The following is a 16,796-nucleotide window of genomic DNA, read 5'->3' as shown; positions in this document are numbered from 1 at the left end:
ACATGCACACGAATGTTCATTGCAGCACTCTTTACAATAGCAAAGACTTGGAACCAATCCAAATGCCCATCAATGATAGACTGGATAGGGAAAATGTGGCACATATATACCATGGAATATTATGCAGCCATCAAAAACGATGAGTTTGTGTCCTTTGTAGGGACACGGATCAACCTGGAAACCATCATTCTCAGCAAACTGACAGAAGAGCAGAAGATCAAACACCGCACGTTCTCACTCATAGGCGGGTGATGAATAATGAGAACACATGGACACAGGGAGGGGAGCACTACACACTGGGGTCAGTTGGGGGGAAATAGGGGAGGGACGGTGGGGTGTGGGGAGCTGGGGAGAGATAGCAAGGGGGGAGATGCCAGATGTAGGTGATGGGGAGGAAGGCAGCAAATCACACTGCCACGTGTGTACCTACGCAACAATCTTGCATGTTCTTCACATGTACCCCAAAACCGAAAATGCAATAAAATAAATGGGAAAAAAATATTAAAAAAAAACACTTCAGGGAAAAATAGAAAAACAAATTGGAAAATGTTTGGCTTAAACCCAATCACATGGATAAGCATATTAATGTAAATGATTGAAGCACTCCAATTATGGGCAAAGATTGCCCGAGTGAATTAAAAGTAAGACCCAACTATATGGTGCCTACAACAAATCCACTTTAAATACAGAGCAAAATGATGGGAAACGTTTACAATGAAAACACTTATTTAAAAAAAATGGTGGGGGATTGCTGGCAAGATGGCCAAATAGGAACAGCTCTGGTGTGCAGCTCCCAGCAAAACTGATGCAGGTGAGTGATTTTTGCATATCCAACTGAGGTACCTAGTTCATCTCATTGGGACTGGTTTGCCAGTGAGTGCAGTTCAATGAGAGTGAGGCAAAGCAGGGTGGGGTGTTGCCTCACCCGGTAAGTGCAGGGGTTGGGGAACCACCTCTTCTAGCCAAGGAAGCCATTAGGGTCTGTTCCCTGTACTCTAGTCCATATACTGCACTCATCCATTGGTCTTTGCAATCTGCACATGAGGAGATTCCCTCCAGTACTTACACCACCACCAGGGCTCTGGGTTGTCAGCACAAAACTGAATGACCATTTGGACAGATGCCAAGCTAGCTGCAACAGTTCTTTTTTTCATACCCCAGTGGTACCTGGAACACCAGTGAGACAGAAATGCTCACTCCCCTGGAAAGGGGGCTAAAGCCAGGGAGCCAAGGGGTCTGGCTCAGTGGGTCCCACCCCTATGGAGACCAGCAAGCTAAGATCTACTGGCTGAAATTTTTGCAGCCATCAGAGCAGTCAGAGCTCAACCTGGGATGCGAGCTTGGTGGAGGGATAGACATCTGCCATTGCTGAGGCTCGAGTAGGAGGTTTTAACCTGACAGTATCAACAAAGATGCTGGGAAGTTCAAACTGGGCAGAGCCCACCACTGCCCAGCAGGTTGCTGCAGGCAGACTGTCTCAGTAGATTCCCTCCTTGCTGGGCAGGGCATCTCTGAAAAAAGGCAGCAACCTGTCAGGGACTTATAAATAAAGCACCCACCCTCCTAGGACAGAGCACCTGGGAAGAGGGGTGGTGGTAAGCACAGCTTACGCAGACTTAAATGTCCCTTCCTGGCAGCTCTGAAGAGCGCAGTGAATCTCCCAGCACAGCATTTGAGCTCTGATAAGGGAAAGACAACCTCCTCAAGTAGATCCCTGGCTCCCGTGTATCCTGACTGGGAGACACCTCCCAGTAGGGGCCAACAGACACTTCATACAGGAGAGCTCTGGCTGGCATCTGGTAGGTACCCCTCTGGGATGAAGCTAACAGAGAAAGAAACAGGCAGCAACATTTGCCATTCTGTAGCCTCTGTTGGTTATACCCAGGCAAGCAGATCTGGAATGGACCTTCAGCAAACTCCAGCAGACCTGCAGCAGAGTCCTGACTGTTGGAAGGAAACTAACAAACAGAAAGAAATAGATTCAACATCAATGAAAAAGAAGTTCACTCAGAGACTCCATCCAAAGAACACTGGCTTAAGAGACCAAAGGGAGATAAATCCAAGAAGATGGGGAGAAACCAGCACAAAAAGGCTGAGAATTACAAAAACAAGAATGCCTCCTCTCCTCCAAGGAACCACAACTCCTCACCAGCAAGGGAACAAAACTGCATGGAGAATGAGTTTGACAAATTAACAGAAGCAGGCTTGAGAATGTGGGTAGTAACAAACTCCTCTGAGCTAAAGGAGCATGTTCTAAGCCAATGTAAGGAAGCTGAGAACCTTGAAAAAAGATTAGATGAAATGCTAACTAGAATGACCAGTTTAGAGAAGAACACAAATGACCTGATGGAGCTGAAAAACACAGCATGAGCATGAGAATTTTGTAAGGCATAACAAGTTTCGATAGTTGAATCAATTAAGCAGAAGAAAGGATATCAGAGATTGAAAATCAATGAAATAAAGTGAGAAGACAAGGCTACAGAAAGAAGAGTGAAAAGAAACAAACAAAGCCTCCAAGAAATATGGGATTATGTGAAAAGGCCAAATCTACATTTCATCAGTATACCTGAAAGTGATGGGGAGAATGAAGCCAAGCTAAAAAACATTCTTCGGCATGTTATCCAGGGGAACTTCCCAACCTAGCAAAGCAGGCCAATATTCAAACTCAAGAAATAAAGAAAAAAATGGTAAGGGCAGCCAGAGAGGAAAGTTGGGTTGCCCACACAGAAAAGCCCATCAGACTAGCAGTGGATCTCTTGGCAGAAAACCTACAAGACAGAAGAGAGTGGGGGCCAATATTTAACATTCTTAAAGAAAAGAATTTTCAGCCCAGAATTTCATATCCAGCCACACTAAGCTTCATAAGCGAAAAAGAAATAAAATCCTTTACAGACAAGCAAATGCTGAGAGATTTTGTCACCATGAGGCCTGCCTTACAGGAGCTCCTAAAGGAAGCACTAAACATGGAAAACAAAAACCAGTACCAGCCACCGCTAAAACATACCAAATGGTAAAGAACATCGATGATGTGAAGAAACTGCATCAACTAAAGGACAAAATAACCAAGTAACATCACAATGGCAGGATCAAATTCACACATAACAATATTAACCTTAAATGTAAATGGGCTAAATGCCCCAACTGAAAGACATAGACTGGCAAATTGGATAAAGAGTCAAGACCCATCAGTGTGCTGTATTCAGGAGATCCATTTCATGTGTAAAGACACATGTAGACTTGAAATAAAGGGATGGAGGAAGATTTACCAAGCAAATGGAAAACAAACAAACAAACAAAAGCAGGGATTGTAATATTAGTCTCTGATAAAACAGATTTTAAACCAAAAAAATAACAAAAAAAAAGACAAAGGCCTTATATAATAGTAAAGGGATTAATGCAACAGGAAGAGCTAACTATCCTAATGGTATATGCAGGCAACACAGGAGCACCCAGATTCATAAAGCAAGTTCTTAGAGACTTACAAAGAGACTTAGACTCTCACACAATAAGAGAGGGAGACTTTAACACCCCACTTGCAATATAAGACAAATCAATAAGACAGAAAATGAACAAGGATATTCAGGACTTGAACTCAGCTCTGGACCAAGTGGACCTAATAGAAATCTACAGAACTTTCCACCCCAAATCAACAGAATATACATTCTTCTCAGCACTACATCACACTTACTCTAAAATCAACCACATAATTGGAAGTAAAACACTGCTCAGCTAATGCAAAAGGATGGAAATCAAACAAATAGTCTCTCAGACCATGGTGTAATCAAATTAGAACTCAGGATTAAGAAACTCACTCAAAAGCATACAACTACATGGAAACTGAACAGACTGTTCCTGAATGACTACTGGGTAAATAGCAAAACAAAGGCAGAAATTTTAAGTTCTTTGAAATCAATGAGAATAAAGACACAAGTACCAGAATCTCTGAAACACATTTAAAACCATGTCTAGAGAGAAATTTGTAGCACTAAAAGCCCACAAGAGAAAGCAATAAAAATCTAAAATCAACACTCTAACACCACAATTAAAAGAACCAGAGAAGCAAAAGCAAACAAATTCAAAAGCTGGCAGAAGACAAGAAATAACTAAGATCAAAGCAGAACTTAAAGAGATAGAGACAAACAAACAAACAAAAACTTCAAAAAATCAATGAATCCAGGAGCTGGTCTTCTGAAAGCATCAACAAACTAGATAGGCTTCTAGATAGACTAATAAAGAAGAAGAGAGAAGAATCAAATAGACATAATAAAAAATAATAAAGGGGATAACACCACCAATCGCACAGAAATACAGACCACAAACAGAGAATACTATAAACACCTCTACACAAATAAACTAGAAAATCTAGAAAAATGGATAAATTCCTGGACACTCACACCCTCCCAAGACTAAACCAGGAAGAAGTCAAATCCGTGAATAGACCAATAACAAGTTCTGAAATTGAGGCAGCAATTAATAGCCTACCAACCAAAAAAGGTCCAGGACCAGACAGTTTCACAGCCGAGTAATACCAGCGGTACAAAGAGGAGCTGGTACCATTCCTCCTCAAACTATTCCAAACACTACAAAAAGAGGGAATGCTCCCTAACTCATTTTATGGGGCCAACATCATTCTGATTCCAAACTCTGGCAGAGACACAACAAAAAAAAAATTTCTGGTCAATATCCATGAGGAATATTGATGCGAAAATCCTCAACAAAATAGTGGCAAACCAAATCCAGCAGCGTATCAAAAAGCTTATCCACCACAAGAAAGTTGGCTTCATCCCTGGGATGCAAGACTGGTTCAACATATGCAAATCAATAAATGTAATCTATCACATAAACAGAATGAGGAACAAAAACGACATGATTATCTCAATAGATGCAGAGAAGGCCTTTGACAAAATTCAGCAGCCTTTCATGCTAAAAACTCTCAATCAACTAGGTATTGACAGATGTATCTCAAAATAATAACAGCTATTTATGACAAACCCACAGCCAATATACTGAATGCGTAAAAACTGGAAGCATTCCCTTTGAAAAGCAGCACAAGACAAAGATGCCCTCTCTCACCACTCCTATTCCACATAGTATTGAAAGTTCTGACCAGGGCCATCAGGCAAGAGAAAGAAATAAAGGATATTTAATTAGAAAAAGAGGAAGTCAAACTGTTTTTGTTTGCAGGTGACATAAGTGTATATTTAGGAGATCCCATCATCTCAGCCCAAAATCTGCTTAAGTTGATAAACAACTTAAGCAAAGTCTCAGCATACAAAATTAATTTTCAAAAATCACAAGCATTCCAATACACCAATAATAGACAAACAATCCAAATCATGAGTGAACTCCCATTCACAATTGCTACAGAGAGAATAAAATACCTAGGAATACAACTTACGAGGGATTTGAAGGAGTTCTTCAAGGAGAACTACAAACCACTGCCCAAGGAAATAAGAGAGGACACAAAAAAATGAAAAATCATTCCATCCTCATGGATAGGTAGAATCAATATGAAAATGACCACACTACCGAAAGTAATTCAAATATTCAATGCTATTCCCTTCAAGTTACCATTGACTTTCTTCACAGAATTGGAAAAAATGACTTTAAATTTCATATGAAACTCAAAAAAGATTCTGGATAGCAAAGAGAAACCTAAATGTAAAGAACAAAGCTGTAGGCATCATGCTACCTAACCTCAAACTATACTACAAGCCTACAGTAATCAAAACAGCATGGTACTGGTACCAAAACAGATATATAGACCAATGGAACAGAACAGAGGCCTCGGAAATTATGCCACTCATCTACAATCATCTGATCTTTGACAAACCCAACAAAAACAAGCAATGGGGAAAAGATTTCCTATTTAATAAATGGTGTTGGGAATACTGGCTAGCCATATGCAGAAAGCTGAAACTGGATCCCTTCCTTTCACCTTATACAAAAATTAACTCAAAATGCATTAAAGGCTTAAACACTAGACCTAAAACCATAAAAATCCTAGAAAAAAACCCAGGTAATACCATTCAGGACATAGGCATGGGCAAAGACTTCATGACTAAAACACTAAAAGGAATGGCAACAAAAGCCAAAATAGACAAATGGGATCTCATTAAAATGAAGAGCTTCTGCACAGCAAAAGAAGCTATCATCAGAGTGAACAGGCAACCTAAAGAATGGGAGAAAATTTTTGCAATCTATGCAGCTGACAAAGCTAACATCCAGAGCATTTCAGATTGCTGGTCTTTGTAGGGGGTGGGGGTTGCCAAGCCAGATCATCTGGCTCTCTGTTTCAGCCCGCTCTTTTTTTTTTTTTTTTTTTTTTTTTTTTCAGTTGAATGGGTGACTTTGTTTCTCAGGTGTTCCAGGCACCAGTTGAAACTGCCACCCAAATTTGTGTGAGTTTTTGTGTGGAGACTCCCTGCACTGGCTGAAACAGCCATGCTGGAAACTCGTGGAGCTTTTCCATTTGGGAATCTCCTGGTCTGTGGGCAGTAAAAACTCATTTGGAAATGTGGTGATCAGTCACCCGCTGTGTTCTTGTGGGAACTGCACTCTAGAGCTGTTCCTATTTGGCCATCTTGGATCCTCCTAATATATATCTTTGAGTTATTCTTTTTTAAATTATACTTTAAGTTGTAGGATACATGTGCAGAACACACAGGTTTGTTAAATAGGTATGTATGTGCATGGTGGTTTGCTGCACCCATCAATCCATCATCTACATTAGGTATTTCTCCTAATGCTATCCCTCACCTAACTCCCAACCCCCAAAAGGCTCTGGTGTGTGATATTCCCCTCCCTGTGTCTATGTGTTCTCATTGTTCAGCTCCCACTTATGAGTGAGAACATGCAGTGTTTGGTTTTCTGTTATTGTGTTAGTTTGATAAGAATTATGGTTTCCAGCTTCATCCATGTCCTGCAAAGGACATGAACTCATTCTTCTTTATGACTGCATAGTATTCCATGATGTATATGTGCCACATTTTCTTTATCCAGTCTATCATTGATGGGCATTTGGGTTGGTTACAACTCTGTGCTATTGTGAATAGTGCTGAAATAAACATACATGTGCAAGTGTCTTTGTAGTAGAATGATTTATAATCCTTTGGATGTATACCCAGTAATAGGATTGCTGGGTCAAATGGTATTTCTGGCTCTAGATCCTTGAGGAATTGCATACTTTCTTCCACAATGGTTAAGCTAATTTACACTCCCTCCAACAGTGTAAAAGCATTCTATTTCTTCATATCCTCTCCAGCATCTGTTGTTTCCTAACTTTCTAAGAATCACCATTCTAACTGGTGTGAGATAATATCCTATTGCAGTTTTGATTTGGATTTTTCTAATGACCAGTGATGATGAGCTTTATTCCATATGTTTGTTGGTTGCATAAAAGTCTAATTTTGAGAAGTGTGTTTTCATATCCTTTGCTCACTTTTTGATGGTTGTTTTTTGTTTGTTTTGTAAATTTTTTAAAGTTCCTTGTAGATTCTACATATTAGCCCTTTGTCAGATGGATAGATTGCAGAAATTTTCTCCCATTCTGTAGGTTGCCTCTTCAATCTGATGATAGTTTCTTTTGCTGTGCAGGAGCTCTTTAATTTAATTAGATTCCATCTGCCAATTTTGGCTTTTGTTGCCATTGCCTTTGATGTTTTAGTCATGAAGTCTTTTCCCATGCCTATGTCCTGAATAGCAATGCCTAGCTTTTCTTCTAGGGTTTTTATGGTTTTAGGTCTTATGTTTAAGTCTTTGATCCTATCTTGAGTTAATTTTTGTAATAAGGTGAAGGAAAAGGACCAGTTTCAGTTTTCTGCATATGACTAGCCAGTATTCCCAACACCATTTATTAAATAGGAAATCTTTTCCCCATTGCTTGTTTTTGTCAGGTTTTTCAAAGATCAGATGGTTGTAGATGTGCAGGATAATTTCTGAGGCCTCTGTTCTGTTCCATTGGTCTATATTTCTGTTTTGGTACCAGTACCATGCTGTTTTTGTTACTGTTGCCTGGAAGTATAGTTTGAAGTCAGGTAGCCTGATGCCTCCAGCTTTGTTCTTTTTGATTAGGATTGTCTTGGTTATCGAGGCTCTTTTTTGTTTCCATATGAAATTTAATGTAGTTTTTTCCAATTCTGTGAAGAAAGTCAATGGTAGCTTGATGGGGCTAGCATGAATCTATAAATTACTTTGGGCAGTATGGAAATTTTTATCATATTGTTTTTTCCTGTCCATGAGCATGGGCATTTTTCCATTTTTTTGTGTCCTCTCGTATTTCCTTGAGCAGTGGTTTGTAGTTCTCCTTGAAAAGGTCCTTCACATCCCTTGCAAGTTGTATTCCTAGGTATTTTATTATCTTTGTAGCAATTGTGAATGGGAGTTCACTCATGATTTGGCTCTCTGTTTATCTATTATTCATGTATCAGAATGCTTGTGAATTTCGCACATTGATTTTGCGTCCTGTGACTTTGCTGAAGTTTCTTATTAGCTTAAGCAGATTTGGGGAGTAGATGATGTCTTCTAAATATACAATCATGTCATCTGCAAATAGAGACAGAATGAAAAGGAAGAAACAAAGCCTCCAAGAAATATGGGACTATGCGAAAAGACCAAACTTATGTTTGACTGGTGTACCTAAAAGTGATGGGGAAAAGGGAACCAAGTTGGAAAACACTCTTCAGGATATTATCCAGAAGAACTTCCCCAGCCTAGCAATACAGGCCAAGATTCAAATTCTGGAAATACAGAGAACACCACAAAGATATTCCTTGAGAAGAGCAACCCCAGGACACAATCATCAGAATCCTTTTCATTCTTTTTTCTCTAATTTTATCTCCACACTTCATTTCATTAAGTTTATCTTCAATCTCTGATAGCTTTTCTTCTGCTTGATACATTCAGCTATTGAATTTTGTGTGTGCTTCACAAAGTTCTCACACTGTGTTTTGCAGCTCCATCATGTCATGTATGTTCTTCTCTAAACTGATTATTGTAGCTAGCATTTCATCTAACCTTTTTTCAAGGTTCTTAGCTTCCTTGGATTGGGTAAGAATATGCCCCTTTAGCTCAGAGGAGTTTGTTATTACCCACCTTCTGAAGCCTGCTTCTGTCAATTCATCATCATTCTTCCTTCTGTTTTGTTCCCTTGTTGGTGAGAAGTTATCTTTTGGAGGAGAAAAGGCATTCTGGTTTTTGGGACTTTCAGGATTTTTATGCTGGTTTTTCCTCATCTTCATGGATATATCTACCTTCAGTCTTTGATGTTGGTGACCTTTGGATGGGATTTTTGTGTGGATGTCCTTTTTGTTTATGTTGATGCTATTTATTTCTGCTTGTTAGTTTTTCTTCTAACAGTCAGGCCCTTTTGTTTGCAGGTCTGCTGGAATTTGCTGGACGTCTACTCCAGACCCCCTTTGCCTGAGTATCACCAATGGAGTCTGCAGAACAGCAAAGATTGCTGCCTGTTCCTTCCTCTGGAAGCTTCATCCCAGAGGGGCACCCACTAGATGCCAGCCAGAGCTCTCTTGTATGAGGTGTCTGTCAACCCCTGTTGGGAGTTGTCACCCAATCAGGAGGCACAGGGGTCAGGGACCCACTTGGGGAGGGAGTCTGTCCCTTAGCAGAGCTCAAGTGCTGTGCTGGGAGATCAGCTGTTCTCTTCAGAGCTCGCAGGCAAGAACATTTATGTCTGCTGAAGGTGTGTCCACAGCTACCCTTTCCCCAGGTGTGCCCACAACTTCCCCTTCCCCAGGTGCTCTGTCACAAGGAGATGAGACTTTTATCTATAAGTCCCTGACTGGATCTGCTGCCTTTCTTTCAGAGGTGTCCTGTTCAGAGGAAAGGAATCTAGAGAGGCAGTGTGGCTACAGGGGCTTTGCTTAGCTGCAGTGGGCTCCACCTAGTTTGAACTTCCAGGAGACTTTGTTTACACTGTGAGGGAAAAACTGCCTACTCAAGCCTCAGTAATGGCAGACACCCCTCCCACTAAGAAGATCAAGTGTCTCAGGTCAACTTCAGATTGCTGTGCTGGCAGCAAGAATTTCAAGTCAGTGGTTCTTAGCTTGGCTCTGTGGGGGTAGGATCCACTGAGCTAGACCACTTGGCTCCCTGGCTTCAGCCCCCTTTCCAAGGGAGTGAACGGCTCTGTCTTGCTGGCATTCCAGGTGCCATTGGGGTATGAACTAAAAACTCCTGCAGCTAGTTTGGTGTCTGCCCAAATGGCCGCCACCCAGTTTTCTGCTTGAAACCCAGGGCCCTGGTGGTATAGGCTCCTGAGGGGATCTCCTGGTCTCTGGGTTGTGAAGAGCTGTGGGAAAAGCACAGTATCCTGTCTGGAATGCACTGTTCTTCATGGCACAGTCCCTCATGCCTTCCCTTGGCTAGGGGAGGGAGCTCCCTGACTCCTTGACCTTCCCAGGTGAGATGATATCCCACCCTCCTTCGGCTCACCCTTCATGGGCTGCACTCACTGTCTAACCAGTTCCAATGGGATGAGCCAGGTACCTCAGTTGGAAATGCATCAGCCATTTTGCCAGTCACCTCTGAGTTATTCTTTGACAAGTGGTAATGAAGCACACTTTCAAATCCTGGGATACTATACTATCCCTTGCTTTCCTAGATCCTGCAAAAACCTTCATAAATACTTCATTTATTAAAGCTCCTCAAATTATCCTATTTTGAATGTATCATGTTTTTTCTTCTGGGAACCTAACAGATGCAACATTTTATATGCATTAATGCATCTAATCTTCTCAACATGTTATCCTCATTTTACAGATTAGAAAAACTGAGGCACAGAAATTTCAAGTAACTTAAAAAAAATACAACAGCTAGAAAAAAAACAGAATTTGAATTTGTATCCCAAAGACTCTAACTCTACCATACATGCTCTTTAATTCTACACTAGATTATTTCAGGAACTAAAGAAACAGAGCTCTCTACTAAGCCTACCATCAAACCAAAGCCTAACAACAAAAATTCTGTGGTTCTGTATCCTCTAGAAATTTTGCAGGCCATAATAGAACAGGTGAATCAGCAAAACTTCTACTATCTTTGTAATAAAAGTGAAATGCTCACATTTAATCTTTTCATTAGATTCCTTCAATAACTTTAATTTCTCACCCTCTTTTCCCCAAGCATTTTGTTCTCTCAATTACCTTGCTGCAAATTTCTACATTTATTCTTTTAAATTACTTTCAAATCACAATATACTAAATATCTCCATTATTGTAAACCCTGAGTAGAACCTAAACTGAATGAGGAAAGGTCTTTTTGCCTGCGCACTGCTATATTCCCAGCTTTTACATGTCTATTGTATAGTAGAAACATAAAAAATTATTGATTAAATCAACACTTCTTTATCTACTATATTCTTTTTTCAAGGAATTAATATATTTGTGTTTTCATTGTGTTTGTGTTTATACATTATTGCTCCATCAAAAAGGCAAGGTCATGAGCCATTTCCCCCAGAGTTCTGGGGAGTGATCATTTTTAAAGCACACGCTTTCTAACAGATTTCTGGTATCTGATGATTCTCACAAACTCATACCTTTGAATCCCCTAAGGAAGTGAGTTTTCAGAGCCACAGTATCAATTTCTCTACCATTTATTTATTTTAAAAAAATTCCAGTTGAAAATATTTTTCCTTAAACAAATGAAACACTAAATATAAAATGAAAGTCCCATTTAGTCAACCTACTGCATGCTAGTCTCCATTCCAGGGATAATTACCATTAACGATTTGTTTATATCCTTCTTGCCCTAGTCTTCTGTGTTTTTACAAGCATATATTATATAATTTTCTTTTCACTAAAATGTCTAAGGGGTATTTTCTTGTTTTTGCTTTTTACAGCATTGTATTCCATGGCACAAAAGTAACTTAAAAAAATTATCTTCCTGTTTATGAACATTTACATAAGTTCTAAATATCTTGCTACCAAAAATAAAGATGCAAAGAATATCCATCTACAAACTTTGTCCAAAAGTGTGTTTCCAGAAATTGCAGAAATTTAAGCAGCATTAAAATTTCAGGATTGAATGCTATAGTTAATATCATTTTTAAAAGATAAAATACATGTGTATGAGAGGATTTATTTCCTCACACTGTTGTTAACAGAAAATAGCAATCTAAAAGGTTGCCCATTTAACAGGCAAAAATGGTATTCTATTATTTTACTTTTCCCTTGTTGCTAAAAACATTAATATTTTTTCATGTCTTTCAGTAGAGATGGGGTTTTACCATGTTGGCCAGGCTGGTCTCGAACTCCCGACCTCAGGTGATCCACGCACCTTGGCCTCCCACAGTGCTGGGATTACAGGTGTGAGTCACTGCACTCAGCCCAGATGACATTTTGATGAGACTTTGGGCTTTAAACTTCTGAGTTATGCCAAAATGTCTTAAGACTTTTGGAGTTATTAGAATCAAATGAATTTTTTTTTTTGCATATGAGAAGAACATAAATTTTGGGAAGCAGGATCAGAATGTTATGGTCTGAATTTTTGTGTATCCCCAAATTCATATGTTGAAATCTAATCCCCAAGGTGACGGTAATTAAGAGTTGGGGACTTGGGAAGGTGCTTAGACCTTCGGGAAGCCTATGCCATTATGAATGGAATTCACTTTCTCATAAAAGAGGTCTGAGGGAGTTTGTTCACCCTTCTGCCAAGTGCAAACACAGCAAGAAGGTGCTACCTTTGAAGCAGAGAGCAAATCCTCACCAGACACTGAATCTGCTGAGACCTTAATTTTGGACTTTCTAGCCTCCAGAACTGTGAATAATATATCTTGGTTCTTACAAATTACCCATTTATAAGACATTTTGTTAAGCAGCCCAAATGGACTAAGTCAATTCTCTTGTTTTTATCTCAAAGGCAAAGCTTCTAACATTTCACCATCAAGCATATTTGCTAAAATGTATCAAATAAAGAAAAATTCCTTCTCATTTTAGGCATTAGTTTCTTTTGAAGTCATAAATGGATATTTAATTTTATCAGAGGTTTTTGTTTTTTGCATTCCTGATAATCATATGGTTTTTCTACTTTATTCATTATTCATTTAAAATGTGTAAAAACCTTGAATTCCTGGTGTAAACCAAACTTGTTTATGATATTTTCTCTTTTTTAATTGCTAGATTTATCTGTATTTTGGTAGAGATTTTAAATCTATGTTTATAAATAATATAGACTTACAACTTTCTCTTTTTGTAATGACCTTTTCAAGCTTTTGCATTAAGTTATATTGGCCTCATAAAATGAGATGAACATGATTTCATCTTAAATAATTCTCAGGAACATTTAACATAATACTTGTATGATTTATTTCTTTAACACTTGGTGGAATTTACTCTAGCAGCCACATGAAATAGGATTTTTTTGGCAGTGGAGGCTCTCTATGAGATAGATATTCAAGTTGTCATTTTCATACAAATGTAAATTATTCAGAAGCTTTGTAATTACTTTCACTTCCACAGTTCCCTTATGTGGAAAATGTGTTCTTTATCAGGTCTATTCTAACAACCTTCATCTTCTGAACCAGGTGACACATATTTATAGTCTCTGAATTCTGAAGCCCCTTTGTCTTTACAGGTCAATCTGTAGAGAAGGGAACTCAGAAAATGGCTTGAGCTCAGTTATCTTTCATGGTAATTACTTGGGCTAGAGAATAATCATATATTCTTACCATATCAAGTAATGAAACAATAGACTGTCCCACAGTCCATTCTTCCTCTCCCTTCAGCCACCAACTGTTGTCGCCAGCTTTCCCATCAAGTAATATTCTAGTCCAGAAGCAGGCACTCAACACTCTATGTTCACATATATTCTCCATAACCCCCTAAAGAAAATTCTAGGTACACAAAGATAAGACTTTTTTCCATGTACTGCTTACTGATGGTTTCAAGGCATTCTCTTGGAGCTTATAAGACTGAGCTTAGGAAGTTACAGAAATAGAAGTGAAATATATAAAGGAATGTATTCTTTGTTAAAAGATTCCAAATAAGCATAGAAAGATGAAGTATTCAGGAAATGGTACTGGCACAATTCTTAGTCATCAGGAAAAAATATAATTTAATACTTATTTCATAATATATATTTAAATAAATTCCAGATCGATTAAAGCTTTAAATATATAAAAGAAACAAAAAGCATATTAGAAGGAACATAATAATTTTTTTGTTTTTATTATATTTTTATTATTATGTTGAAGACAGGAAGGACTTTTAAAATATGACACAAATTCAGAGCCATAAAAGATAACAAAAAATAGAGTTGAAAAAAATTATCTAAAGTAGAAACCATCTTAAAGTCATAAAGCAAACAAAAGCAGGAAAGATCATTGCAAATTACATTAAAGAGAAAGCTAACTTCTCTAATATGTAAACAGTTTTCATAAGTCTCTATGAGGAAGGTCAGCAACTTTATAGACAAACGGACAAAGAATAGAAACAGAATGTCACAAAACAGGAAAAGATGTTCAATTTCACTTAAGGTATAAGAAAATTTTTACTGATATTATAATACTCTGAATGAACTGACCAGGATGGAAAGTTTGATTAAATGTTGTTGTTAAAAATGTGGTAGGAAAGTGGACATTCTAAACATTGCTGTTGGGAGTATAGTTTGACACAACCTCTATGCAGGGCTACAGTCCAGGAATAAGGATTAACTGAAATTAAATTGCACTTTAATGGGAATAAAATCCAACTTTCAAAAATCTGATGTCTGCTTGAATTATGTTGTTCTGACCCTTCAATATTTTCTTAACCCAGACTGTCAGAAGAAATGCAGGTACTTTCTTGAGGAAAATATCATCTAAAATCTCAAATTATAATGTTAATTTCTCAATTAAAACAACCAGAAACACCTAAGATAAAAACCAAACAAACTGGCATACATGAACATAATATAATCCAAAACTAAGAAATGTTATATAGACTAGATACCAAATATGGAAGTATCAAACACATACTTAAAGTAACACATTTTTAAAGGCATACATTCAATATGTTGAAAGAAATAAAAGAGTGATAATTTGGGAAGAGAACAGGATGTTTAAAAATAATAAAATGAAAGGTCTAGAACTGAAAAATAAAATAGCTGAAATTGAACTTCATTGGTGGATCTACCATCAGATTAGACACAGTTAAAGAGGGAGTCAGTGAACTCTAAAGTATAAGTCAAAAGTATCCAAAATGAATTATAAAAAGAAAAAAGACAGAATATAAAAACAATAAATTATAAGTGTAATAAAATCCTAACAATCCCCTACTAACATCAAAATTGGGAACACTATCACAGGTTTGACTTCAAGAAAGAACAAAAAACCACAAAGTAAATTTAAATTTTTTTCTCATATATTGTTTAATCTAATAAAAATCCAAGTAAGGGCTTCTTTTCATTATTAGAACTTAAGCAAGGAACAACTAAAAAAAATCAAACATATTAGCTAAATAACACAAATCAGAAAAAAGTTTAATTACTTACATTCCATATGCTGAGCTTACAGCAAGACTAGTAATCTGTTGTGGAGGTTCACCGTCTACCCATACCAATTGAATAACAAGTTCTGCTTGATATCCTGGAGGCATCCTCACTGGCCGTGTCTTAACACTTTAAAAGCAAAAACAATTCTGATATATAGAGTTTAAATAAACATAGCCAATAATTATCTTGAGAATTTACATAGAATCATGCTACAGAAATATACAACACCAGGTATTGCAGGCACATGTAGATGGAGGTGACTTCTAGCTTTCTCAAAATACACTGAGCCACTTATTATTGCTTAGTTACTTCTTTAAGTGGACTTCCAGTCAGTTAGGTCCACAACTTTAACTGGCCTTTATCACTCCAATGTTTTTCTTTTGAGATTCTTTTATTTTTATTATGTAATTATTTTTCTAATATATTTTACATATATGTCAGTTATAAAGCATAACCGTAAAACAAATGACAAATAACCTACCACCCGATTTAAGAATTCAACATATCTAGCATCTGAATTTCTATTTTCCTTTAAAGCTGTTTCACTGGTAGCCTTCTTTATTCCAACTGATAGCAACTCTTATCTTTTCAGTTACTGAGTTAAAAAATCTTAAAGTTCTTCTTGACTGATATCCTTTTCTCATACTTCACAACCAACCAATTATCAAATACTATTGATGCTCCTTTCAAAAATATATCCATTAGGTAAAATTTTATGATGATGTTTCCTCTTTGTAGATTTTCCTCCAAGTAATATTTGCTTATATTTACTTCTTTTCATGTACTTCAATAGAAAAGTTTTGAAAGGACAATCAATGATTACAAAAGTATAGCATCTGCTAATTGTATGGAGGATTTTGCTCCTAAAATCTTATCTCTAAGTTTTCCATCAGCATATTTGTAAGAAATGAGTAAACTAGCTGTCTAAAGTTTTGTGTGTGGCAAATGTAGATATGCAGCTCAAAGAAATTCCCTGTTTAGGTTTAATTCTCCAGCCAGCTAACACTAGAAACATTTGGTTTGATGGTATAGAAGCAGGAAATAGTAATTTATACTCTATTACTAAAAATCATAAAAACAATAAAATATTACTATGGGCTTTCTTAACTTTAGGTTTTATTTAACATGATGCAAATCTTTGTTTAGTTTATTAACAAACAACAGTTTTAAAAAGAAAGATTGTACAATATACTAGCAATCAGGAGAGAAATTCTTTTTTCTAATACAATATTCTTGTAGTAGATAGTAAATGATTTTCTTTTTGATTCCAGGAAAGATAAAAAAAAATTACATAAACATACTTTTAAAAAAAT

General features: G+C 37.4%; 1 protein-coding gene across 7 annotated transcripts in view; it reads right to left on the bottom strand.

Moving 5' to 3' along the window:
* Positions 1 to 16,796, bottom strand: part of STXBP5L (syntaxin binding protein 5 like) — a 419,550-nt gene that overhangs the window by 132,203 nt on the left and 270,551 nt on the right. For all 7 annotated transcript variants that reach the window (XM_017513535.1, XM_017513534.2, XM_017513536.2 and 4 more), the window contains exon 18: positions 15,484 to 15,609. In XM_017513535.1, the coding sequence (XP_017369024.1) occupies positions 15,484 to 15,609 (126 nt within the window). The remainder of the gene's footprint in view (positions 1 to 15,483; positions 15,610 to 16,796) is intronic.

Source organism: Cebus imitator, unplaced genomic scaffold, assembly GCF_001604975.1.
Source record: "Cebus imitator isolate Cc_AM_T3 unplaced genomic scaffold, Cebus_imitator-1.0 Scaffold494, whole genome shotgun sequence".
NCBI classification, from domain to species: Eukaryota; Metazoa; Chordata; class Mammalia; order Primates; family Cebidae; genus Cebus; species Cebus imitator.
The sequence above is the reverse complement of the archived record's forward strand: the minus strand, read 5'-3'. Positions and strand labels throughout refer to the sequence as shown.